This window comes from Dromiciops gliroides, chromosome 4 (assembly GCF_019393635.1).
Source record: "Dromiciops gliroides isolate mDroGli1 chromosome 4, mDroGli1.pri, whole genome shotgun sequence".
NCBI classification, from domain to species: Eukaryota; Metazoa; Chordata; class Mammalia; order Microbiotheria; family Microbiotheriidae; genus Dromiciops; species Dromiciops gliroides.
Genome location: NC_057864.1, coordinates 245,018,105 through 245,045,964, shown reverse-complemented (window position 1 = coordinate 245,045,964; position 27,860 = coordinate 245,018,105). Strand labels below are relative to the sequence as shown.

Genomic DNA, 27,860 nt, shown 5'->3' with positions numbered 1-27,860 from the left:
AAAACATTCAAGGCCTTCAATGAACTTAAATGCTTTAGGGAAAAACAAATACATATGTAAGTAAAGAATACATACAGGCAATTATAAAGTAATTTTGGAAAATATTACTCATTGGGAGGAAATCAGGAAAGGCGGAAGGAGGAAGGAGGTAGCACCTGAACCAAGCATTGAGGGAAGTTAGGAATTCTAAGAGATGAAAGATAGGAGGGTGTACATTTCAAAGATTGGGGACAGTCAGTATAAAGGATAAAATGTATTTAAGGAATAGACACAAAGCTGGTTTGGTTGGAATCTTAGTTTGCTAAAGCCTAGCTTCTTAAACTATGGGTTGTGATCCCACATGAGGTCGAGTAACTGAATGTGGGTATCATGAAAAATTTGGTAGCAGTAAAAGGTTATATATACCTATTTTATATACCTATATACCTGGGGTCACATAAAAATTTCTCAGACAAAAAGGTGTCACAAGTGGAAAAAGTTTAAGAAGCCCTGTGCTAAAGCAAGTAATAAATTTATTTTTAAAACTCTGGGGGCAGCTAGGTGGCACAATGGATAGAACACAGGCCCTGGATTCAGGAGGACCTGAGTTCAAATCCAACATCAGACACTTAACACTTACTAGCTGTGCAGCCCCGGGCAAGTCACTTAACCCCAACTGCCTCACAACAAAAAACAAAAAAACAAAAAACAAAAAATACACAACTCTGGAAAGATAAGCAGAAGGCAGATTGTTAAGAGCTTTAAATTATGCCATTCCTTTGTACCACAGAAATATTGTAGGATTAGCTATATTACCTTATTGATTATTTGATCCAACTCCCCTTATTTTATACATGTCAGCTGTAAGACAAGGAGCTCCCAAACACTATGGGAGATCACATGAATCAAGTCCCATCCTGGGGGCTGAACCCAAAGGATAAGTTTCTCTCTCTACCTCTTGTCCCCACACTTGAAAATCTCAGGAAATCTCTTGAATAAAGCTTAAGCGTGACCCACATCTAGTTTTTCCCATATGTGAGTAACAGGGTTTCTATTCCTGCACAATATATAATATGTATGATGTGGGTACAGAACACATTGCTAAATTTGAGTAAGAAAACACGACTAGATTCATGGAGTTGCTCCTCAGGGGGAAAGCCCACAATAACTTATCGAGCGACAGGAAATGGCTCCAGAGCAAATACCAACACTACAAATATTTGGACTAAGCTCCAAAATTTACAAGTTTCTGTGAGAAAGAAGACATATAATCTTTCATGTGTGAGCATTCTTAATATAACCTTTAATACTTCCATGACAAATAGCAGCTAGAAAAATATCTCTTCTACTCTCCCCACTTAAACTTGGAAGAATGATAGAACAGAAAGTGATCTTCAATACTCCATGATGGGCCCTGTCATGTACCCATAGGCTGTCAATGGCTGGGGGTTAGGCAGAGGGAAGGGAAAAGAGGAGCCAGGTTCCTTCTGGATTACAGGAAAGAAACACATACCCATTACTTATTTTCCCCTAGAAAGGACTGATTGCTTTATTTATAAAGAGGCTGAAATTATCAAGCAGTATTGCGTCTCCTGTGATTGCATTTGTATCAATTAGCTATATATCAGTTCTACAGTGTTCACTTGCCAAAGAAACTGAATACAGGAGAAGCATCCAAAGTAGGACTGGGCTGCAGAGCACTTTAGTTACTAAGAGACAGCCAAAGGAAAGTTTCCTCCTGAGGCATATGCCAACTTGGCTGAGGAGGTCAAGAATCAGAATCAAAGGCTATGTGGTCAGTGTGGATCCAAAAGAGCAAAAAGGCTGGGATGTTGTTGTTGTTGTTTTTCTTATAGGGTTAATTTAGAGCTTATTAAGTTGAGATGTCTCAAATCAGTACTTGCTCTGTTTTATCACTTGACAAGGTCTCTCCTTTCATACTGACCTCCATTCTGTAGAGGGCTCTGCTAACTTTTACTTATTTCACTTTTGAAAAGTCAGGAAGCCAGTTCTCAGGGGTATATGACACAGGTTTTGAAAATAAAAGTCATGGCAAGGAATAGCAGCAGACTCTGCCGTCACACCATACCATAGGGGAAACCCTGTATAATCCAGGTACTCTGTCCTCCAAAATATCATAGCCTTCACGCTTCTCTTTTGCTCTTGTCATATACTTACAAAATCCATTTATGACACTCCTTTCGTGAAAATTTTTTTAAAAAATTAAACCCTCTTACCTTTTGCTTTTCCCTCCAATGGCACTAGCTTCTTAGTTTCTGCTGTTAGCAACAGCTCATAAGGATGCTCATCATCCTCCTTGGGTGCGCTGCCCTGGCTCCTACTTCTCATGACTTGAACCTAATGAAGAACAACACCATAATGTACCATACTTCTTAAAAAGTCATCTAAAGCAAAAATGAAAAATTCTAGCTAACTGTCCTCCTTTTTCATGCAAGGGAAAAGAGGAAGATGGAGATACTGAGAGAGATGATAAGAGCATGTAACTAGGACCCACTACTAGCCAACTTATCTGAATTCATCAAATCTCTCTGTGGCCTTTCATGAATCCTATTTTGACTTTGCATCATTTACCAATGTAAAGGATGGAGAATATAAAAGTTCCTTCACTGTTCCCCACATCAAGAATAGTATAGAAGTTTTTCCCTGTGTGTGTGTCTAAAAATTAGGAGAGATGTTTGGCCATAATGCATTATACAGGTCGTTTTCCTCCAGGTTCAGAACCTAGTATGCTACTCAATGGATGGAAATCTTCCCAGTTTGGAACAAAACTGACCTTTGCATTGAATCTTGGCATTTATTGAAAACAGGGTAGTTTGTTCTGTAGCCCTTCTTCTCCAAACACTTATGGAAATTATGAAAACTTTCTCCACATATCCTAGGGAGCTCCACTGAACAAGAGAAGAAACTTTCCAAGAGCCAATTTCCTCTCTTCCATAAAAGTATAGATCTAAGTCTCAGTTCTTCCACTTAGCATTTTTTAAACATCATTTAAGTAACATAATTTAAGTGGATTCATGAAGGGAGATAACTGGAAGAGAGAAGACTCATAAAAGGCTTGTATGACCTGGAGAAGTCACTTAACCTAAGGCATAATTTCCTCACATGGAAAACAGAAATAATACTTGTTTCAGCTACCTCTGTGAGTTGTTGTGAGGATCAAATAAGATTACGTATGTAAAGTGCTTTGTGGCCTGTAAGATGCCATGTAAATGTCAGTTGTTATTTATCTATTTTGGACAACTTTAGCTGCTACTACCTAATGTAAGCTTCGTTAGAGAATAAATTAAGGGGAAGCTAGGTGGCGCAGTGGATAAAGCACAGGCCCTGGGTTCAGAAGGACCTGAGTTCAAATCCAGCCTCAGACACTTACTAGCTGTGTGACCCTAGGCAAGTCACTTAACTTAACCCCAACTGCCTCACCAAAAAAAAGAGAGAGAGAGTAAATTAAACAGAAGTTAGAACTGATAAAGTTAGAAAAATGCTTCTGATTAATTTAAAGAGCAAAAGCCAGCTTCTAGAACATCAATCTGAAATGTTTTTGCCACCTGTAGACCTAACCACTATAGCTAGTCTTTGTACCATAGCTTCAGTCTAAAACAAGTCTGGAATACAACAGAGAAAGAGAGAAAGACAGAGACACACAGACACACACATGACAGAGATAAAAGATAGAGAAGGTCCAAAAGTAGAGAGAGAGATAGAGACAGCAGTAGAAATAGCATATATATTATTAATATTGATATGCTAGGAGAAATTTCAGTATCAATAGAGGTTAAGCTAGTTTCTCCTTAAAGGGATTGAGACATTCCTCAAGACTTGGTTAGCTCAGAGGACTAATGGTTCAGAATGCTGAAATTACTTCCTCACCACCTGAATACAAAAATCATTCTGAGGAAGGGGTAAAGCCAAGATGTCAGAGGAAAGCCATTAAACGTACAGAGCTCCTGATACAATTACCCCAAAAACAGCAATAAAAAAAACCCCTGGAGCAGAAAAACTCACAAAAATAAGGGCTGAGATTATTTTCCAGCCATAGACAGATTAAAGGGGGCTGTGCTGAGCTGCAAGTAAAGTCCAACCCCACGATCACCCCAAAAGAGACCCCAGGCACCCTGCACCAGAGGAACTTAACCCTCAGCCTCCGAATCAGCTGCAGCACCAGCGTCTTCTTAAACTGAGTTTGCAGTCAAGTAAGAGGGCTAAATGGCTGGCCAGGGCGGAAAATACAGGGGTGTCAGCGGGACCTAGGGAGGAATTCGGCTGTCCCACCCCATTGGGGAACCAGGAAGAAATCCTGAGGGTGGGAGGCATGTAGGCTTGTCGAAGCTAAGAACCACCACAGCACTTTGCTAGCTGGTTAACTAGCAAGTTGGCTTGAGGTTATCTTCGGACCAGAGAACAGGCCAGGTGAGAGAAAAACCTACCCTCCCTCAAACCAAAACACCTGGGACCCTCTGAAGCTTAAGACAGTAGTGTAGCCTAGAAGCAGGGTCCCCCAGTGGAGAGTTAAAAGTTAAATAAAAAACGGCAAGATAAACAAAGCAAAGAAAGTTTAGAACAAAAACTATTCTGAGAACCTAGAAGAAGAGGTAGGGTGATACAAAGAGTGTTTCAGATGCTTGGCTGGTAGGTGGAACATTTATAGGAGTTTTTCTTCAAGGTGTCTCCGATGCCTATTTTGTTGAATATTGAGATGATTAGGCCATCTGGTCACCTGTTTAGGACAAAGACAGCCAGGGCCTCCTGCCATCCGTCCTGCTATGCCAGCCTAGACTGACCACCCTGTATTGTATTTTCTTTTAAAACCACAAGACAGAGTTCCTAACTTTCATCTGGACAGTCAGAGCAATGAGGCTTCTTTTTACTACATGCCTGGCATTCATATAGAATGCTTTGAAAAACAGAATCTTCAGACACTTTGATTTTAGCACACCATCTTCATTTGATAGGTAAGAAAAACCAAAGACTTGTTCAAGGTCTTATGTCTAGTTATTGTAGATCAAAAAAGAGATTCTGTTTTGTTTTTTTCACTTATTCTGAATTATATCCCAACGCCTCATTTGTACTTGAAATTAGTTTGTTCAAAGCAAATAATAAAAAGCTCTTTCTTTCCTAAGACAAAAAAAGACACATGCCTTTCCTCTCTATCCCTTTTCCTATTCAGGCATTAACCACTTCATCTGTAAAATGAGGGGACTAGACTAGATACTAAACTCAGTGGTCATTTCTGTCACTGACATTATACAGCTCTGTGGTTTCTATGGGCTATAGGATTAAATATTCTACACATACAACACACAATAATCTAGAGAGCCACTCTTCTGCCTCACTCTCACTTTCACTCAGGATATGTGCATGCTATTGGGATAAACATGGGAAAAACTCAACTGAGCACATCCTAACCTTTATGAATTCTTTCTTACCCCTTTGCTTTTCTTCTATAGTTGGCAATAAATCAAAGCTGAAAGAAACTTATTCTCTGCTGATTAGAAAGCAATGTTTTTGCTATAAAAATCTAAAAACATAATTGGGACCAATGGCAAAAGGGGGAGGGGGACAGGGAAAGGAAAGGGAAGCAAGTTTCACTGAAGAAAACCATTAACTTGCTCTAGAGCTAATTGGCCTACTTCTAGCACTTAAATGCCATGTGGACCCCCACTGGCCCCAAAGAAACTAGCGGTCTATTTGGCCTGCCAAAAATAAAAAGATTTATCTCTTTAAAAATGTATGCCTACATTATGATCTGGTTATTAATCTGATAAACTCTCCTGTAACAAAAGTGTTATTTCAACTCCATAGCCAAGAATAGGTCAGCTTATAAATGACAAACATCAAGAAGAGGGACCTAAACTGAGAGATGAGTTAGAGGAAGAAGAAAGCATTGTGGATGTACCTACATGACCCAACTAGGGACTAAGAAGTTGTGGTAGGAAGTCTAAAGTCCTCAGCCAAGTAACCAAAATGGGAACAGAAAAGATGGGAAGGAATCAGCAACAGGGTGGAAACAATCTGGACATATGAGATTCTCATCCATGGCACCATCTTTTATGCCATGATGGCATGCTAACTATGTAGCCCCACAGTGCTAAACAAAGAGCAACTGTGGGCAAACAATAGCTGTGTGTTCCCTTGTGGTTCAGCCTATCCACCCTCCTGGTATGCTTTTCCAGACCCTGGGGTCTTGCTCTAACAGCACATTACTGGAAGACTTTTATGAACTGTGGGGTTGCATAGGTTTGGGGTGGAATTTCTTTCCACCCATAGGTCTTTCACTTGGGAAACCTATGACCAAAACTCATTCCTCAATATTTAAATGGTTAAAGGATATGAACAATTAAAAAAAAACTGGCAAACTATCAAAAGGCATATGAAAGAATGTTCCAAATCACTAATAACAAAAATGCAAATCAAACCTCTCTGCTCGGCCTGGTCCAGAAATAGATGCCCCCTCCCAGGATAAGTCCATCACTTCAAATCTCATCACCATGCTGCTAACTAAGCCTTGACTGACATCACCACTCTCAGCCAACTCTCCCCTCTGACTGAAGAGTTGGACAGGGTAGTAACAAAATTCTCCCAATGCTTTCCTTTAGAGAGGGAAGAAACTGGACTTTCAGCTCACTCCACTCTTCATCTGCTGCTCTTAAGGGTTTCAAATCCACAGAACAAGATGCCCCCATGCCAGGAACCCCATAGTGTCCTGAGTTGTTCCACCTTCCTCATTTTTCTACCTTCTTTTGTATATTGTCTCCCTCCATTAGATCGTGAGCTCCATGAAAGCAGAGGTTGCTTTTATTTTTACTGTCTCCCCAGAGCTTAGCACAGTGTCTGGCACATAGTAGGCACTTAATAAATGGTTACTGGATTGGAAAACAACTCTGAGGTGTCATGTGAAAAAGGAAATTTGCAAAGATGACAAAAGATAAGAATAGTTAATACTGGAAAGGTTGTGAAGAGACAAATATACTAATGCATTGTTGGTAGAGCTGTGAATTGGTCCAAAAATTCTGGAAAGCAATTTAGAATTATGCAAATAAATTAGCTCAAATAGTCATACACTCTCACTCAGAGAATCTACTATTAAGCATATACTTGGTCCAAGTAAGTACAGGATTGGGGGGGGGGCAGGGTAATGAGGGTTAAGTGACTTGCCCAGGGTCACACAGCAAGTAAGTGTCAAGTGTCTGAGGCTGGATTTGAACTCAGGTCCTCCTGGATCCAAGGCCAATGCTTTATCCACTGTGCCACCTAGCTGCCCCCATAAATGATTTTTTAAAAGGCCCCACAGATACCATATATGTATGTGTGTATATATAGACACACACATTTATTTATTTATGATAATAAGCAGATTTCCAAATTCTCTGCCTCCTTCTCTTCCTCCCCTCCTGCCTCGCTGAGGCAGTAAGCAATCAGATATGTGTTATACATGTGCAATATTAGTCATTTTGTATAAGTACCATATTATTTATAGCAGTACTTTTTTTTTTAGTAGCAAAGAGCTGGAAACAAAGGAAATGCCTATCAAATGGGAAATGGCTAAATAAATTTGGTATATGAATATAATGGATATTACTCTGCTATTAAAAAACCCAATAAATATGATGAATACATAGAATAGGAATATTTAAATGAGTGGACCCAAAGTAAAATAAGCAGAAACTGAAAAACCATATACATACTCACTACAATAATATAAATAGAAGGAACAGTAACAACAAAATGATTGAAAATGAATACAACAAATTATAATAAGCTTGGCCCTAAAGAAGAGATATGAAAATGCAACTGTTTGCCAGTATACTCTATGCTTCCACAGTACCAATGGGGGCTGCTGTGAACCAAGGCAGAAAACTGTGGATCAGTGTAAGGGCATTTCAAGTTAACTTTACCCAAAGTAAATGGATATGAGACCCACCTGTGGGCCCCTTTGGACAGGGATTGTCTTTTGCCTGTTTTTGTATGTCACCCAGATTTTTTTGTGTCACCTAGTGCCTGGCACATAGTCGGTGCTTAAATAAATATTTAACTGATGACATTGAGCAAAGAGGATATAAAAAGGTTTTGGACATTAGTAGAACTCCTGAGATGCTAGGGAATGATGACTGCTTTAATCTCCTTGTAGGAGGCTTTTACCTTCCTACATAGATTTTTACCACCTTGAGGATTGCTTTGACCCTTGGTGGTAGTTGTGGTAGTTGTTGTTGTTGTGGGGCGGTGTTTGGAGGAAAGGGATAAAGATGTTTTTATTAAAGGACTTCTTTACTTAAACCCTAGGCTCTGAGTGATCCACTGTACCAGATGTGGAACCCTGAAAACAGACACTCACCCTGCTTCTTTACAGAGGTGGGGAAGAGGAGCCTATGGGTGTGGTCAAATGGACATGAATACATTGTGAAATGAAAGTGATGTAAAAACAAAAGATAACTAAAATTTTCTTTTTAAAAAATGTTCAATAAGCAGCTGGTGGTGCAGAACTGGAGCTAAGGAGAGAGACTAGGGCTGAATATGTAGATCTGGGAGATCTACACAAGAGATGCAAATCAAATCTCTGGGAATTATGGAAAGAAGGATCATGGGGCATGATCCTGATATTAGAAGAGCCTTGAAATTAAGGATTATTTCATTCTTTGAATGTATTTCTCTGGCACATAGCACAATGCCTGGCACACAGAGGAGATGGAAGTCAGTATCAAATGCTGCAAAGAAGTCATGAAGGACGAAAACTGACAACAGGCCACCCACCATTTTTGGCAATTTAGTAACTGAATAGAGCAGTTTCTATTGGGTAGTAAGGTTGGAGACCCAGTTTTTCTTCTGGAGGTAAAGCTTGCTTCCTTCCTTCTTTCTTTCTTTCTTTCTTTCTTTCTTTCTTTCTTTCTTTCTTTCTTTCTTTCTTTCTTTCTTTCTTTCTTTCTTTCTTTCCTTCCTTCCTTCCTTCCTTCCTTGTTTACTGACTTCTAGTATCCTATAATTTTCCAGAAATGTTTCTTTGATTCTCCTCTTTTTCATAATTCTTTTATTTGGCACATTTATTATTGTTTTGAGGTAGTATAGTGGACCTAAGTTTAGTCATAACCTCTTTGCGAGAACTGCTCTATTTTTATTATGCTGGGGGACATTTTACAGGGAAGATTCAAAGTCTCCAATAGAAAAGAAGAGCAATTTTCCAATGTGGTGGGGAATAATTTAATTTTCATAACTTCCTTCAGATACATAAATATCTCATGCTAGGCTCTGGCATAGTAAAAGCTTTATAAAAAACTCAACAATAAGAAAAGTGACAAAATTAACATGTCCCAATGGCCTGTTATTTTTATTAAATGACAAGGTAAGATTTGATTCATAGGTTGACTAATTTTGCTTAACCACTTTTTTCCTCTTTCTTATTCACTGTCATAAAACAGTATTGTCAAACTTAAATCAAAATGGAGGCCACTAAAAAAATCTCTGCAGGCTGCATATTTAACTTGGTTTTAAAATACAGTATTACCTATGTTTTATTATATGTTTACTTATCTTGTTAAATATTTCCAAATTACATTTTAATCTACTTTGGGCAGTACTCAGGAGTGTTATGGGACTCAATTTGTAAGGCTCACCAGTCATGTGTTTGATACCTCTGCTATAAAGGATGATGCGGGGGTAGCTAGGTGGCACAGTGGATAGAGCACCAGCCCTGGGGTCAGGAGGACCTGAGTTCAAATCCGACCTCAGACACTTTACACTTACTAGCTGTGTGACCCTAGGCAAGTCACTTAACCCTGATTGCCTCAAAAAAAAAAAAAAGATGATGGGGTGGTGGGGAGGGGGAGAGGAGGAATGGGGAGAGACGACAGGGAGGGGAAGGGGAAATAAAGGAAGGATATTAAAAAAAAAAAACAAGGTGATATGAATACAAAAAAAATTTTTTAAAGGAATGGAATCACCTGGAAAAAAATTTTAATGATGTAATATTTTGAATAGGTAGTTATTAGATTAAGAAGGTTTGAAATTTTGTTTTGTTCTGTTTTATCAGACCTGTGATTTCATCAATATAGGCAGCTCCAGTGAGAAATTTCATCTACCAATGCCCCAGCAACACCTTCACTATAATTTCAGTCTTATACAGTTGGCTTGGGAACTGAGAGGTTACAAAGAGTTTGCCTGAGGTCACAAAGCCAGAATATATCAAAGGCAGTACTTGAACCAGTTAAATCTTCTGGATTTGAAGTCGGTTGTCTATACAATAATTGTCATTGATAATAAAGTAGTATTCTGGAGATGAAAGACCAGAGCAAATGTTACCTTTCTTCACACACCTGTGTAGTAAGATTAACATCTATAGCAAATGATAATTTTTTTAAAACAATGGTTGGCTGCCCTTTTCCCATAAGCTTTTGTGGGTTTGTTTTTTTTCCCAAAAAACCAATCTAAAACTTCTATTTCTTTCCTAATTTGGACATTCATTAAAAGTGAGTTCTTTCTGTTCAGTTTTTAATCTCGTATATGAAAGGAATAAGGAAACATGAAAAACCAAAAGTCAGAGATCTAGGCTATCAGTGCCAGTTGTTGCTACTTTGTCATAGTAGCGGCCACAAGGATTATGGGAGAAACTCCCCTTTATAAGTTGTAGTCAAAAGGTAAGAGTTAAAGACTCAGCTTCTAGCAAAAGTAGGATCAGCTAATTGCATGCCTTGTTACCCTGCGGTGAGAAAGATGCAGAGTTAAAGATCTAGAATGAAGCAATCTCTCTGGCTATTAAGAAAAAATGAGTTTGAAAGGATCTTTTCTAAACTGAAGTCCCTGACCCATAGAATCCAGCTTCACTGCTCCAAAGAGAACACAGCACCCCCCCCCCAAAGGTACCAGGATAACATGAGTCAGAAATAAAAGGAGTCAATCACCCCAAAGTAATTATTTAATCTAGTTTTTAAGATCCCCCCCACCACTTACACACACACACACACACACACACACACACACACACACACATACCTCAGAGGATATATGGGGACAAAGTTCCATTTCAGTGTCTTCCTCTTCCTCTTCCTCTGGTGGTGGTTTTGCTGGAGGGGGTGGACGTTCTCTCTAAATGATTTAAATTTTTAAAAAAGGCTAAGTGTTTTCACATGTCTCTCCTTGAACATCTGGCATTTTTAGTCTACCCTTAGTTTAGCCATTGGTAATTAAAACATGCCTTAAAGAGGCCAAATAAGGAGTCAAAAGTATTCCCCTAACAGAGATTTTTCCCTTCAGTGCCATGCAACTCTCCCCTTCATTTCTTCTTTTTTTTTTTTTAGTGAGGCAATTGGGGTTAAGTGACTTGCCCAGGGTCACACAGCTGTTAAGTGTCTGAGGCCGGATTTGAACTCAGGTACTCCTGACTCCCGGGCCGGTGCTCTATCCACTGCGCCATCTAGCTGCCCCTCCCCTTCATTTCTTAAGAAAAAGGGATGAGAAATTCTATCATATACTGAGCAGCTGTGAAGATAAATGATTTGCTAAATAACCAGTCACTGTGCTAAGTGACGAAGATAAAAAGAAAGGCTAAACAGTCTCCTGACCTCACAGAGCTCAAATCCTATGAAGGAGACAACAAATAATTATGGACATAGAAGACATATGCTGTGTAAATGGAAGAGCTGCAATGTCTGAGAGAAGGCACTAGTAGTCTGGGGAGTGGGGGCCAGGAAAGAAGTACAGTTCGAGCGCGTGTGTGTGTGTGTGTGTGTGTGTGTGTGTGTGTGTGTGTGTGTGTGTGTGTGTGAGAGAGAGAGAGAGAGAGAGAGAGAGAGAGAGAGAGAGAGAGAGAGAGAGAGAGAGAGAGAGAGAGAGAGAGAGAGAGAACTGGAAAGACTTCCTGTAGAAGGTGGGATTTATCTGAGTCCTAAAGGAAGCCAGGAAACTAAAAGTCAGAAGTGAGGAGGGAGATCATTCCAGGCATGGGGGACAGCAAGTGCAAATGCACAAAGTCAAGACTATATGAGAAACAGTAAGTCTGGCCGCATAACTAGATTGTAGAGTGTGTGGACAGATATAGGAAAAGGAAAAGTAGGAAAGAACCAGGTTCTAAAGGGCTTTAAATGCTAAACAGAGGATTTTGTATCCCATCCAAAGGCAACAGGGTTTTTACCTATTCCCTGAAAGGTAATAGTTTATTAAATAGAGGGTTGATATGGTCAGAGCTGGCTTTAACTTTGGGAAGATAATTTTAGCAGCTGAGTGGATTATAAAATGGGAAGATATGAGACCAGCAGACCAATTAGAAGGCACAGGAAATGCCTAGTTGGGAAGTGATGAAGGCTTATACTATGGAGAGGATATCATGAGATGCTAGGAAGGTGAAAATGACCAAGATTTGTCAAAAGATGACATACATGGGGTGAGTGAGAAAAAGGAGTTGTGGACAATAAGGTTGTGAGCTTAGGAAGATGGTGATGTGCTCCATGGTAATAGGAAAGCTGGGATTAGAATATTTTCCTACTACTGAGTGAAAAATAAATGAGAAAGCATTTAGTAGGTGTTTACTACACACCAATCACTGTGGCAAGTGCTAGAGATACAATGAGAAAAGTGAGATAATCCCTCATTGCAAGGAGCTCTCATCCTAACTAGGAAAGACAAGACAAATAGACATATAAAAGAGACAGATGGCAAGGCCTGTGGGTTCTTTAGGTGAATTAGCCAGTTAACTGGCCAATCCCAGTGTGCCACAGTGTCTAGCACAAGGGAGATGTGACGGTTTGCGTGGCACTCCATATTACCAGAAGGACTGCGGTTGGTATCTCCCTCTTCCTTCCAACTGTGTGAGCAAAGGGGTTCAAGGGGTCTGGCTCACTATTCTTGAGAAAGGGGAAGTGGGGGAGTGGGCCCAAGGGCCGGGGAGGACTAGAAGCTCTGGGTTCCCTCCTGTTGGAGTAGGGAGGAAGAAAAAGGTAAGAAAACATTGTCAGGAAGGTTGAAAAGAAAAACTTCCTGCTAAGCCTGCTCCTACTGGGCTCTCCTACTGCTATAATAGTACAGAGTGAATAATTATGACAGAAATTGCAGAATACAAAATTTAAAAATCTAAAACACTGTTGTCCACTTTGGCTGTTAGGTTAAGTCTGGATTTTTGGAAACCATGAAAACTCTATTTTATTTTTTTTTTGGTGAGGCAATTGGGGTTAAGTGACTTGCCCAGGGTCACACGGCTAGTAAGTGTCAAGTGTCTGAGGCTGGATTTAAACTCAGGTACTCCTGAATCCAGGGCTGGCGCTTTATCCACTGTGCCACCTAGCTGCCCCTATCTATTTTAATAGAATCAAAGAAATCAATGTTCATGAACTGACCCTTAAGAAAGAACAAAATGATCAAAACATTAGTTTTTACTCAAACTCCCCATAAAAAAATTAGCAAAAGCTAAAAATTAGTCTCTCACCCTCAATCTCTCATGTAGATAACATTTCTTATTCATTAGCACATTAAAATCTTATTTCATTTAAGCCTATTTTTTAAAAAGGAATATGCCACATTGTTTTTCTGCTTGAGGAAAGCAAGAGACTAAAAGAAGAAATGCTTTACAAGTAACACAATGGAGCCACGGGCATTAATATGTGAAGCTCCTGAATCTGTGCAATTCTGGAGATACATGGTATTGTCCTTGGTAAAGAACCCTGCATGCTAAAAAATCTGAAAAACAGATTTGCAACTAGAGCAGAAGCTACTTCAGTACCTTTTACATTCCAAGGAATTATTCATGTTTGATCAGCTATTGTTCTAATTGGAAAATTCCATTAGAAAGCAGATTTTTGTAGGAAGATTAATTAAAGTAGGGATATTTGAATACATCCTCACACTCTGGTCTACAGGAATAGACTTACAGGAAAAAGGCTAATGGAAATGTTTCCCCCAATTTGTGCTGTCACAACCATATGTGCTCTATTCATGGCTATGTCTATAGGTTAATTCACTGTATTTCAAGAAGAGGAGTAAATACTTCAGGAAGAAAGCGAAGAGAAGAACATTGAGTTATAAGAGCCCTCCATAGAAATCAGTCATTTGGCTGTTTCTACATGAGGGCTTTCTTAATCTTCCCCTACTTCTAATGACTTCCAGGAGGAAAAAAAAAACCTGTATGTAGGTATGCATGTATGTATGTGTGCATGCATGTATGTATTGGGTAAATGTATATGTATCCTGTATTTATTTATTTTGTATATACTGATGTATCACAGAGGAACAGAGGACTCATAGACCTAAAGCTGGAAAGGATCTTACGGATGAGGAAACTGAGGCCCAACAAGATCAGGTGATTTTCCAAGGTCATAAAGAGGTGAACATCAGATGCTGAATTTGAATCCAGGTCCTACGACATCAGAATCAGCACTCATTCCCCTGTACTAGGCCGGTGATGGGAATATAAACTCTTTAAAATTTATTTGAAGGGTGGCTAGGTGGCGCAGTGGATAAAGCACCGGCCCTGGATTCAGGAGTTCCTGAGTTCAAATCTGGTCTCAGACACTTAACACTTAGTAGCTGTGTGACCCTGGGCAAGTCACTTAACCCCATTGCCCCGTAAAAAAAATAAATTTAAAAAAAATTAATTAATTAAATAAAATTTATTTGATTTCTGGCTACGTATCACAATCACCTAGAATAGTGCCAATTAAGGCATTTAATCATTGTGTGTTGATTAAGATTTGGAGAGTATAAAAACAGTTCTGTAGTCACTTTCCTCCAATAAACCTCCTTGGAGACCATATGTTCATGGAAGAAAAAAAACCCAGAGCCTATTAGAAACCTATCTGTTTCTTGCCTTCTCAATGAGTTGGGGAAGGGTAGAGAAAGGAAGAAAATTGGGGGCAGAAAAAAAAATTTAATTAAAAAAAAAAAGAAAAGAAATCTAAGAGTTAAAAGATCCGAGAACTCTGTAACACAAGAAATAGCTACAATGACATTGTGAATTGAGACCCAAATCACTAAGGAAATCACTCTTTTCTAACATACATCACAAGTTAAAAATCATTAGAAAAATAAATGTGGCTTGAATACTGTGCCTGGCAACACAATCACAAAGAACAAAGTATATATAAATAATGATGTGAGAGGGGGGAAAAAAACATCTAAAGTGCAACACTAACTACCAAACAACCAAAAGTCCTTAAACTGATACTAAATTACTTGTTTCTTAACAAGTAATCTAAAAATCTCTTGGTTTTTCACTGACCCATTTTCATTACCATCTCTGTCAATGGTTCCAGCTCCCTCTACTGGCTCTGTGTGCAAATATCAAAAAATTAAAAAAATTTTTTAATTAAAAAAATTAATAGTTTAATATGGCTAATCATTTAAGCTGGACAGTCAGAAGAGGGTAAAACACTAGTACTGTATGTATATAGAAATTGTACAGGTGCTCTGTTGACCAATATCTCATCCCTAATCTCAACCTCCTCAGATACCAGTCAGTTCCAGAGGGAAGTCTGGACAGGCAGAATCAGAAGTTCTGAGGTGGTCAACTCCAGGCTTAGGGGCCACCATGAAGCCAGAGTCATTCTAGAATCAAACTTCAGATTTGGGCTTGTAACAGGAGGGCAAAGAAGGGGGAGTCCATTTCATCATGGCAAACTTCTTTCTTCCACAGAACCAAAGAAGACCTGCTACCCTGGAACATACTCAAAGAAGTAGGGTTTCTAGGGCCAATATCCCAGATATCCCAGGGGTTGCAACAGATTCTTTGATCTTGTTCAAGTCAGCTTCAATAACAAGAAAAAAATAAGCATTAAACCAAAATGTACTTGACTCAAGCTATGTGATCTTGAAGAACAATGGCTAGTATGTCTGGAATACAATGCTCAAAATCCAAAACCACAGTATATGACCAAGTTGGGGTAATAGTGTAGGAAAAAGCCCCCTAAATGGCAAATCACCCTGGGGAAAATAATATGGAAAGACATTCTAAGATTAGCAACAGGGTTCAGTGAAAAGGGCAGGAGCAGTGGTAAGAATGAAGGCAATGGGGGGTAGTTAGGTGGTGCAGTGGATAAAGCACTGGCCCTGGATTCAGACACTTGACACTTACTAGCTGTGTGACCTTGGGCAAGTCATTTAACCCTCATTGCCCTGCCCTCCCCCCCCCCCAAGAATGAAGGCAATGATGGGCAGGGAAAACAAGGTAGAAAATAAGCTGATTCTCGATGTTCTTTATTCCCATGTTCCAAGATAAAACTAGAGATAGCAAAATGTTTTTATCTAGAATGTGAGGAACAAGGCTGGATAAAAGCAAATGTAAGCATACATGTAAGCACCCTAACAGTATCAATGAAACCTCAAGATAGTTCAGCTTAATACAAATCCTGACCACATGAGTAATCCCTGAGAACAGGTGGAGTCTGAGAAAGAATATTCCATATAGACTGGGATTAATTCTAGTGGACTTTTTGTTATTTCTTTTAAAAGCTTTTATTCTGTGTCCCCTTCAAATTTGTCTAAAAGTTCCTTCCTTCCTTTACTCCCTCCTTCCCTCTCAACTTTTTGTTATTTCTTGATAAAGAAATAACTCCGGGAGCCCTTTGGACAAAAAAGTAAACTACATTAGCAAAAATCTCAAATACTTGTTGGAACAAAAACAAATAATTTTCATTTTGCTCCTTTTCTTTTTTAGGGGAGAAATGGCAAAATGTTGGGACATCATCTCACTGAGCTGAAATCAGGAAACATTCGATTTCTTAATACAATCACAATTTCCTTATAAGGCCAAGAAAGTTCTTATCAAAACAGGAATGGTCACTGCAACAAAGATTTATAAGAACTTTCACATATTCTAATTAGGGGAGACAACACATATAGAAGGGAACAGTTCTAGGGCAAATGGCAAGGCAATGGCCCAGAAGTTCTTAGAGTGAAATGGAGACAAATTATATAGGGGAAAAATGTCACTTCAAATTTAATTTATTTTAATACTACAAAACATTTACTGTGTGCAGTGTAATACAAACATGATGGGTTTTGAGAGAAGCCTCCTCCCATATTACTCTTTTGTACCCCTAAGAGTAACCCAGATGAATGCCAAGCCTGGTTTTCTAAAAAGAATAACCGAGTAGACACCTGGCACATTGCTCTGCTTTCCCTACCCTCCTCCCACCTTCTTTGGGTTTAAAAACAAAACAGGTACACACCGGCCTCACTGAAGATGCTTTCACAATGGTTGCTTCTGCCTCCTTGGTCACAGATTCTCTGTCAGAAGACTTTCCACTGGTCATGCTATCTAATGAGTGGCAGGAAATGGCATTATACAGAGCTTCGTAGGGACCTTCCTCCTGTGAGTTCATGTCAAAATCAATGATCAGCTCATTTACTGCTTTCTCCACATCACCTGATAAGGACAAAGAGAACAGAAAAGGGGAGGAAGAGAACACAAAATTAAGAGCTTCAATGCCTCTAAATGCAGAATTCTGATCTTGATGAAGCTACACGATTTTCAGACCAGTGACCAGTCTGGTCCTTAGACCTAAAAATAAACAGTGTTTACTTTTAAGTCAGAAGGCACAAAACTCAGAGGTGGGATGTCAGAAATGCAACTTACTACAAATCATGCACGACCAGAAACCACCTCTATGAGACTTCTGACAAATGGTCATTCTGCTTCTACTTGAAGTTGTACAGTGACGGCAAACTCGAGACTTTTCCCAGGTAACCCATTCCCTTTTTTGGGAAGGTCTAGTTATTCAGAAGTTCTTCCTTACATGCAACTTCAATTCACTATTCCTTGTTCTGCTTTCTGAGCCTGAGAAAAATAAACCAAATCCCTCTTCCACAAAATGGTCCTTAAAATACCTGAAGACAGGGGCGGCTAGATAGCACAGTGGATAAAGCACCAGCCCTGGATTCAGGAGTACCTGAGTTCAAATCTGGCCTCGGACACTTGACACTAGCTGTGTGACCCTGGGCAAGTCACTTAACCCCCATTGCCCCACAAAAAAACCAAAAAAAAAATACCTGAAGACAATTATCATGTTTGCCATAAGGACTTAAAAGAACTGAAAGGACTCTGACCCAGACAATATACTAAGTTTCTGAATGGAAATTCATGGAAAAGATATGTTTACTTTTGTCTTTTAACTTCTCCACTTTTCTCACTGTGTGTTCCTATATCTAGATAACTCTTAGTGCTAAAGAGAAAACTGGATTTGGTGTCAGAAGACCTAAGTGTGAATCTTGCATCCACTCAACTATGTGAACATAAGCAAGTTATTTACTTTTTTTTAGTCTTCTTTCAGCTTTCTCACCTGTAAAATCATCAGGGGATTGAATAGACTAGAAATTGTAAGACCTTTTCTACTCTGAAATGTTATAACCCTATATAATTATATCACATAATAAAGAAATTCAAACTAAAATACTTTATGACATCATATACCTATGTAACGATTGGAATAACGCCACCTGCTGGATACTTACTGTAGAAGAGTTCTGCCCATGAAGGGAAGGTCTTTGAGGGCAAGACCAGGAGTCTTTTCTTCAGGAGTCAGGAAGTGACGCGGACTAGTGGGAGGAGGAAGGAAGAGACTGGCGCTCAGTCTCGCGCTCTTTCCTTTGGACTCTGGTGGAGAGCGGAGCTAGAAATGTGCTCTCCCTTTAATAGATAGGAATCTAGGCCTTTTTCTCTCTCTTTACCAAATTCTTATTCTCCTTAATAAATGCTTAAAAGTCTAACTCTTGCTAAAGCTTATAATTTATTGGCGACCACTCATTAGATATTTTAGACAGTTTAGCTAGAATTTTAGCCCTTAACACCTATTAAAATAGTAATTCATTAAAAATGATATCTCAGCAGGGATATGAGGTAACATGTATATTCATACAACTCTGGTGGCACTATTAATTGCCTTACTCTTTTTGGAGAGCAATATGTTGATATATAGAATTTTTTTTTTTTTGGTGAGGCAGTTGGGGTTAAGTGACTTGCCCAGGGTCACACAGCTAGTAAGTGTTAAGTGTCTGAGACCGAATTTGAAATCAGGTCCTCCTGAATCCAGGGCTGGAGCTCTATCCACTGTGCCACCTAGCTGCCCCTAGAGCAAAATTTTTAAAAATTTGTTCAAATTCTTTCGCACAATCAAATTCAAACAGAGAAAAAACAGAAAAGGAAAAAAGTAGTTTGTACAAAGAAATTTAAAGCAGTGTTATTCTTATTGGTGAAAAATATTAGAAACAATACAAATACCTCAGAATAGGAGAATCAGCTAAGGGAAACAGTATATGAATATAAAAGAATACTGCATAATATGAAAAATAAGTGTGGATCACATCAATAAATGGAAAAATATAAACATTAAGAAAAAAACAAAGTAAATATTGGGTATAATTGTGCAAAAATACATAGTTTATTTTAAAAAAAAGAAAATTTAGAGTAAACAGTTAATATTCCTTGTGTTTTTCTTTGGGGAGGATAAATATGTGTCCTTAAGGATCTTTTATGTGTATATATATATGTATATGTATATATGTGAGCACAGACACTTAGGTATATCCAAATCCTTTATTGACCTTTAATTGTGGCATTAAGGGAGTCATGGGTTCTTCATGTCTATTAGTGGAATATAAGTTCTGACAGGTCTTACACCAACCTAGAAAGGCCTTAATTATAGACCCCAAAACTGGCCTAGCTAACTTGAGAGATATTCATCGCCTGAATGTGGGTCACATTAGCTCACCCCACCCCCTACCCAACCCTACCCTCCAGCACCACCTTCCCAGGCTTTTCCCAGGCTACTTCCCTTAGATCATAAGCTCTTTGAGGGCAGGCACCATCTTTCCTTTTATTTGTATCTCCAACATTTAACTCAGTGGCAATCACATAATAGGCATTTAATAAATGTTTATTGACTATTAATTGACCAGATGATAAATAGTTTTGGACACTGAAATGAAAATTAAAAGACCACCTAATAGGGAATGGAGGGGATACAATTTGCATTAGCAGAGAGATCACTGATAAAAAGAACTGTGGAAACATACATTGACCCCTTCATTTCACAGATAAGTTATGTGACTTACCCAAAGTCACACAGAGAGTGACAGAAATGGAATAGGAAACTGAATCTAGACTCTAAATCCAGCACTCTTTGCTGATGAGTCAGATATTATCATAGATGCTTGAAGTATTGAACACTTCCTCTCTCTCTCTCTCTCATGTGCGTGGGGCAGTGAGGGTTAAGTGACTTGCCCAGGGTCACACAGCTAGTGTCAAGTGTCTGAGGTCGGATTTGAACTCAGGTCCTCCTGACTCCAGGGCCAGTGCTTTATCCACTGTGCCACCTAGCTGCCCCAAAGATATGGTCAAGCAGTATCATGACTCTAGCTCATGCTCAGAAATTGATCTTTTTGATGACCAGCAGGCTAGGCAGGTCTTTTTTGCTTTATTTATTATTTGGGGGGGGGGGGGGCGGGCAATGAAGGTTAAGTGACTTGCCCAGGGTCACACAGCTAGTAAGTGTCAAGTGTCTGAGGTCAGATTTGAACTCAGGTACTACTGAATCCAGGGCTGGTGCTTTATCCACTGCGCCATCTAGCTGCCCCTACCTCCCCCCTCTCTCTTACACCCACACCCACACCCACACCCACAGTCATCACTACTTGTGGTGAATGAATCATAACAAATAAGGGAGAGAAGATAGAACTACACATCTGTTACTTTGCTTTATGACAGGATGTAAGCTCCCTGAGGTCAGAGACAATTTTGATCTTGTATCTCCAATGCTTTGTATATATTATGCATTTAATAAATCTTAATGGAATTGAACTCTTTTCTCTGCCATGGCAAATCATCATTAGACTAGGAATTATAGAACAAAAAAGGTTAACAAGGAACTGAAATCTCCAATAAGTGAAATGGTAAGAAAGCACCTAGCTAGCATAAATTAGTTCTAATATTAGATTCCTGGAGAAATTAAATAGCAGTTTACCAAAATAATTTGTGGATTTGATTACCAAATCACACTGCCTGTGCCCTTAGAAATATAATAGAGAATTCAAAAGGTATCAGAGGAGTATAGAAGGATAAAAATTCCAGTTTTCAAAAAGGGAAATAAGATGGATACTTCAAACTACGGAATACTGAACCTGAATTCAATTCCTAGAAAAATTCTAGAATGCTTTATTAAAGGGATAACTTAACAAAGGAAAGTGGTAAAGTCATTGAGAACAAGCCATGGAAACCTAAACTACTCCCTTTCCGTTTTTGAACTACTTTACTAGACTGCTAGATCAGCAGAATTCTTTTTTTGTTTGTTTTTTTCCTCAGAATTCTGAATACTACTTAATACACCTTGAGTCCAACAAGGCATCTAACAAAGTTTTTTATATCCTTTTAGGCAAGACTGAGATGTGTGGACTAGACAATAATAGAGTTTGGGCAGATCTGAGACTGATTGAATGACCGAATCACATAATAGATGAATGTACTCTTGCTAACCTGGAAGGGTGTCACTAGTGAAGTATCCTTTGTCTTTGGTTTTCTGTTCAACATAGGATCACAAATTTAAAGCTGGAAGGGACATTAAAGGCCAACTACCTTTTAAAAAAAACCAATCTTTATTTTATAGATCAGGACATCAAGACTCAGGAAGGTTATATGACTTGTCCATCATGATAACACATAAGTGGCAGAAACAGGATTTGAACCCAGCTCCCCTGATTCCAAATCTACCACTCTTTCCAATGTTTGAGTTAAATGTTTGTCTTTTCATTTTTCCAGAGCTCTGTCTTTATATCAGGTGACATTTCAATGTGTCTGCAAAAATCATTATCCTGATTATAGTGGATAGGAGAAACTTTCTTTATTAGAATACAAGGCTTTTACTCCTTGCTCAAGAGATGCTGCAATAGTTTGTTCTACAAATACCTATGTCAAGTGGCTTGGTAATTATTCAGCTATCTTCATAGATTTTTTTTTTTGGCAGGGGGGGGGGGAGGGGAATGAGGGTAAAGTGACTTGCCCAGGGTCACACAGCTAGTAAGTGTCAAGTATCTGAAGCTGGATTTGAACTCAGGTACTCCTGAACCCAAGGCCAGTGGCTTTATCCACTGCGCCACCTAGCTGACCCCTATCTTCATAGATTTATAATTGCCACAGACACTAGGTTGTTCAATTTGAACTTAAGCAGGGACTCATAATCTCTTTTAGCATAGTAGCTCAGAATATCCTAAGCAAATCCAATTACAAGCTTGCAATTCCAAACCAATTAACAATTAATAGTTGATAGAATGTCCTAGTAATAGAGGATATGTAGTATCCTTTTCTGAAAATCTATCTATCTGAATATTGGTTGACAGGGAAACGGCCTAAATATCCTATAATGTTACCTTCTAGTTAGTGGCAATGATGACAGCAAGAAGTATTAGGTAACTTTTCAAAAGTAATTTTCATCAAATACAATCCAACCATAACCACCTGGATTTCATCTTATTTCTACCTCTTCCCCCGCAATTTCCCTATTTCCACACCCCACACTTGACAGAATACATACTCCCATCCTACAGTATATGGGAGTAGGTAAGTCATATATTAATTTTGGGAAACAAAGTAGGTAAAAGAGAGAGAGCAAGAGCCTGGAGCACAGTTCCCACCTCACATAGGCATGAAACCTGCTCAGTATTATAAATATTAGAAATAAACACTGCTCAGTTTAAGTTCAGATATGTTATGTTTTAACTACACATAAACATATTTAATAGTCAGCTAATAGAATGAATATTGGTCTTGTGGCACAACACCAAAAAGCTATACTTACTGTACAAACCTGGGAACTCCAAAGCAGAGAGAGGAAATTTTACATTTGGTCCACCCGAGGCCCTAACCGGAGGCCAGAGACATGCTCACCTTGAGACTTCAGAGATGCTGAGTCCACATTAGGGATGAATGGTGGCTGGGCTCTGATAGGTTTGTCTCCTCCTTTTGTACTTCCTTTCCCAGTCATGTGTTCTATAAAGGTAGAGAAAACAGCTGGAGCAAATAGGCTTCCCTGGTTACCACTCAGTCCTATCCCCAGTACTCTCACTGGGAGGACTTCCTTCTCTTCCCTCCCATGAACTGACCTTCAATAAATGCTGCTATCTGCTGACTCTTCTGGGAAGGAAGCTCTCGCACAGTGTCTAGTGCAGTTAGCCCCCGATTATCTTTTATGTTCACATCAATTCCTAGAGATGTACACAGGAGTAAGCAGTAGAATGAGAATTTTCAAGACAACTTCATACACAGCCAGACTCGAGGTCACTTACATCAACCTTCCAGCAGAAATAATGGTTATCTTCTAAAGCCATTTAACCCAGCTATCCAAAAACAGGTCTTACACTTACACAGTCAAACAAATGCAGACACACATGAACTGGGTTCAACTGCAGCCAGTGGAAATCAACCCCCTCCTGAGACGCTGTTCAGTCCCGACCCTGACATGCCGTATACAAGAGCACTGCCGACCTCTCACCTGCAGCCAGCAGGATTTGAACCACATCTGTCTTGCCAAACAAAGCAGCCTCATGCAAAGCACTGCCCTTCTCCGTCTGTAAAGCAAACAAGAACTCAGTGCAGGACCTAGTCAGAAATTGTGATCCCAGAGATTAGCATGGATTTACATAACAAACAGAAATTCCAAATGATTAAAGCCAACAGAGGGGACACAAAGGAAAATTTTCACAACCAACCAACCCCCCCCCACAAACACACACACACACACACACACACACACACACAGACATATACATACACACACCCTCTTCATAACCTTCTCTTGTAGTTTTCTGTCTCTTTTACGATATTTAGGTATGGCTCATATCTTTGGCCTGTGAGACAATGCAGCAGAGGGCCACACGTGACTCACTAGCTCTATTCACTGTCTACCCATACATATCCCTAAAGCCCCCAGAACAAGGATCATGAGGGAGAAAAGTGGTGGAGGAAGACTGGGTGTAGGGGACTAAAGTCACCTCCTGTTCAACTGTAACTTGATCCATGTAAAGCCTATGGCACTGGGAATTAGTCTGAAAAAAGGGTACATATAAACAAATTTGGAGTTTTATTCCACACCATCATGTAGGCAAGCTCTGAGGATACTTTACTATGTGACATAGTAACAAGAAGTGAGGGCTCTGAAGTAGTAAAAAGAGGGATCCCAATGTTCAGAAAGCTAAAAAAAGGAATTCGTTCAAATGGAAGAGCAAATTATGTTCAAATCTACAGACAAGTTTTCAGGGGTTGTCCACTGAAAAGAAACTGACAAAATAGGTTCAAAGGAGGGATACTTTTCTTCTTAGCAAATAGTTTCACATTTTAATTTAAAAATGAGTGAAAGCCATTTTTCAAAATGTGCCAAATGATAACAGCCCATCAGCATAGTTCCTGAGGGGTTGTCCACTGAAAAGAAACTGACAAAATAGGTTCAAAGGACGGATACTTTTCTTCTTAGCAAATAGTTTCACATTTTAATTTAAAAATGAGTGAAAGCCATTTTTCAAAATGTGCCAAATGATAACAGCCCATCAGCATAGTTCCTGAGCCTTTTCTGCAGAAGCCAAGAGCCTTACAACTTGAAAGTCCATTATCATGGCTACCTGGTAGTTGCTATCCATCCCAGCATCCAGAAGGACACGGACCACAGCTTTGTGGCCATTTCGTGCAGCCAAGTGCAGAGGAGTGTGTTTCTTAGTATTGCAGCTTAAGAGATTGGGATGAGCATTAAGCAGCATCTTCACCACCTCCAGCCTCCCATAGAGTGCAGCCAGGTCCAGCGGTGTCTCAAACTTGTTATTGCGCATGGTAGGATCAGTTAATTCCTCCAAGAGAACCTTCACCACCTCTGTGTGGCCATATTGAGCTGCACAGTGGAGGGCTGTCTCATTGTCATTGTTCTAAAAGGTTAAAAAAAACAGAACACGAGCACAATCAGGTAGGCTTAATAACACGGACAAAATGGCATCAGATGGAAATAGCACTAGTAAAACTATTGAAGTTTAAATGAAGAAAATGGCAGAAATATTTCTGTAACACACATGAACTTGAAAGTACTTAGTACGTGACTGCTCTTCTTCTGCAGTAATGAATTTGTAATTTAGGTAAGAGTGTCAATGATTAGAGTGATCAGTGTGGCTTGGGGCATGGACCAGTTCCTAATGACCAGCAGGTATCAGTTCCTGACGAACTCCTCAAGCCACACTGACCACTCTAATCATTGACACTCTTACCTAAATTACAAATACATTACTGCAGAAGAAGAACCGTCACCTACTATTTTCAAATTAATGGGTGTGACTGACCATGTCTCTTCCACATTTTGTGCAGAATCAAGAAGACAGCATACAGTATAAAAGGGATTCTCCTGAAGTCTGGTACAGATCAAGTAAAACAACATCACAGCCATCAGTTTAATTTAAACTTCAATGAGCTTTACAACATAGCACTTATCTAGCTACATTATTTTGATTCTCAATTTGTCAGCCATCCCATTCTTAATCTCTAGCTTTTATAGAAAGGCTGTGCATTTTCATATGGCTTCCAGCATGCAAACCAATCATGAATACCAAGGATGTGAAACCACCCAGGAGAACAGTGCCAATCATTCTACATATCAGCCAACAGCTTGGGGAGAAGGGGGAAAAGCACCCAGGAATGGGGAATGATGACAAGAAATTATACTAGATGCAAAAGGAACTCAGAGACCCCCTGACTGGCTGCACTGCTTCTACTAGAAATGTCTGAACCAATTAATACATGCAATATCATTAAAATAGCAGTCTAAGATATAAGTTTACATAGAAGATACAATCAGACTCTCCAAAGCTGTTTGCAAGGTGCAAAATATACAAATATAACATTTCCATCAATTCAAATTCAGACCTGCCCCTCAACACCAATTTGACTTTTGTTTTAACTAAAGAGCAAAATCAAAGAAGGAAAAAGGAAGAGGTTTCAGAAGCATTTATTAGGCCAATACATCAAAAAAAAAAAACCCACGTAAAAAGTTGTTCCAACTATATTGCAACATTTTCTTTTCTTCCAATTAAAAATATATACACACTGCATACTATAAGACATGGAGAAAAGAACTTTCCATGTGACTTCTTAGGAATATTTAGCAAATTAATTATTGTGGTGATTTAGAAAGAATTTTAAAAATTCTTCTACTGGCTTTGCAACTTTGTGAGACAGGCAGTACTATAGAAAAAGGGGCATGGCTAAAAAAAAATCAATATTTTGCACCTTTCAAACTGTAAAAATAAAGCCTTCTACAATTGATTTAATTCTATTAATAATGTTAAATTATATCCTAGGGGGTTACCCAAAACCATGCATGCAACTCCATCTGCTTTTGATCTGGCATTTGACTGCATCATTTTTTCCAGCTGTCCTGTCCCCCAGAAAAATCTGGAGGTGCTAGGAACAGAGCCCCTAAGACTAGAATTCACTCATAAACTACAATCAGGAAAATCAGAACAGAAGAAACAGTAAAAGCAGCCGAAAGCAGAAGTAAAGGCACACAGATAAATACAGGGTGCAGAGAAAGCACAACATGAAGCTTAAGCAAGGCTCCAGTGAAGTATTTCAATCATCATCACCAGCCTCTGCCAATGACCTATGTGCCCCAAAGCAGCACATCCAGAGCGTATGTGAGCCTGCTAATGGCAGCACACTTGCCTTCAGGGAGAGCATCTTTGGGCCCACCTGGCTTCTTTCTGCTCAGCCATCCTGTACCATGCACAATCAGCCTGATGGAGGGACCTGGTCTTTTTAAAGCCTGCCCAAGCTCCTTTACTGCTTCATTCTATTCACCACCTGACCCTGCCACTACTGTGCCTGGCAGCTTGTGTCTTGAGTCATAGATAGCAATCTTGGCTTCATGACTTTGTAATGAGGTTTATCTCCTGGTTCAGCCTTCTCCAAATTGGCAAATAGAAAGCCCCTTTTTATGAGAAAGCACAGCCTACATGTAACTTGTGTCATATGACTCCTCTCTCATTAAAATAAAATAAAGACAAACCCTACATAGTTTGTTTTGGGTAGGCAAACTTTCATCAAGAATAGTCCGTATACTCTAGAGGAAATACTTAGGGTTCTTTTACTTACTGGATTAATTTTTCTTTGGTTAAGCACAAGTCAGTTGCCAATCAATTCAAGGCAAGTAGAATATAAAAACATACAGCAAAGAAAATCAAAATATCTCCTGTGCCATTTCTTTTGCAGATGAATTGATGCTACCTGTTTTATAATCCTCAGCACTCATCCAACTCATCTCAAGGCTGTCACACTAAAACCAGGTCTTATTTACCATAAGGAGAAGGCAAGTTGCATTCTCTCTCTTAACACTGGTCATTGGGACAAGCACCAGCAGCTTGTCTTGTAAGATGTAAAGTAATATTTTCATCCTCCAGCAACAAGGAGATGCTTGATGCCTGTGATCAAGCAATCTATCTTTCTCTGTCTCTGAGTCTGAATGTCCTTATTATTAACACAATTTCTCCTTTGGAGTAAAAGATTCAGCAAACCAGTAAGTCAGTCAAGTATCAAGAACCCAATGAGAAGCATTTTTAAAAAATGTGGAGATATGAATGGTCTGACCATTCCTAAAACTAAGCATGCTCTGACACCTCAGAAGTCCACATCCTAAGTACTAACTTCAAATCCTAGGGCATTCCAAGAATTAATGAATCCAAAGGTGGGAATGGAAGTGAAATCATGGGAACAGGAAGACAGTAAAGCTCCATAATTTCTAAATTTTCCTTCACAAATTTTCCATTCCTACCCATCTGCCATCTGAAAGACCCCCTTTCTATTTGCCTAAATTAGTATTTGGAAGAATTAGAGAGGATATAAACTGTACATAAACATAATATATAAAACCATGCAT

At 39.2% G+C, this 27,860-nt stretch overlaps 1 protein-coding gene across 5 annotated transcripts in view; it reads right to left on the bottom strand.

Moving 5' to 3' along the window:
- Positions 1-27,860, bottom strand: part of ANKS1A (ankyrin repeat and sterile alpha motif domain containing 1A) — a 233,981-nt gene that overhangs the window by 117,370 nt on the left and 88,751 nt on the right. For 4 of the 5 annotated variants that reach the window (XR_006356327.1, XM_044002069.1, XM_044002068.1 and 1 more), the window contains 7 exons: positions 24,571-24,867; positions 23,448-23,523; positions 23,059-23,160; positions 22,844-22,945; positions 17,139-17,335; positions 10,978-11,070; positions 2,217-2,337 (listed from right to left, as the gene is read on the bottom strand). Coding sequence is in view for 4 of the 5 variants with exons in the window: in XM_044002069.1 (XP_043858004.1) it covers positions 2,217-2,337; positions 10,978-11,070; positions 17,139-17,335; positions 22,844-22,945; positions 23,059-23,160; positions 23,448-23,523; positions 24,571-24,867 (988 nt within the window). In the remaining variant the exon portion in view is untranslated. The other variant, XM_044002071.1, reaches the window with a different exon arrangement.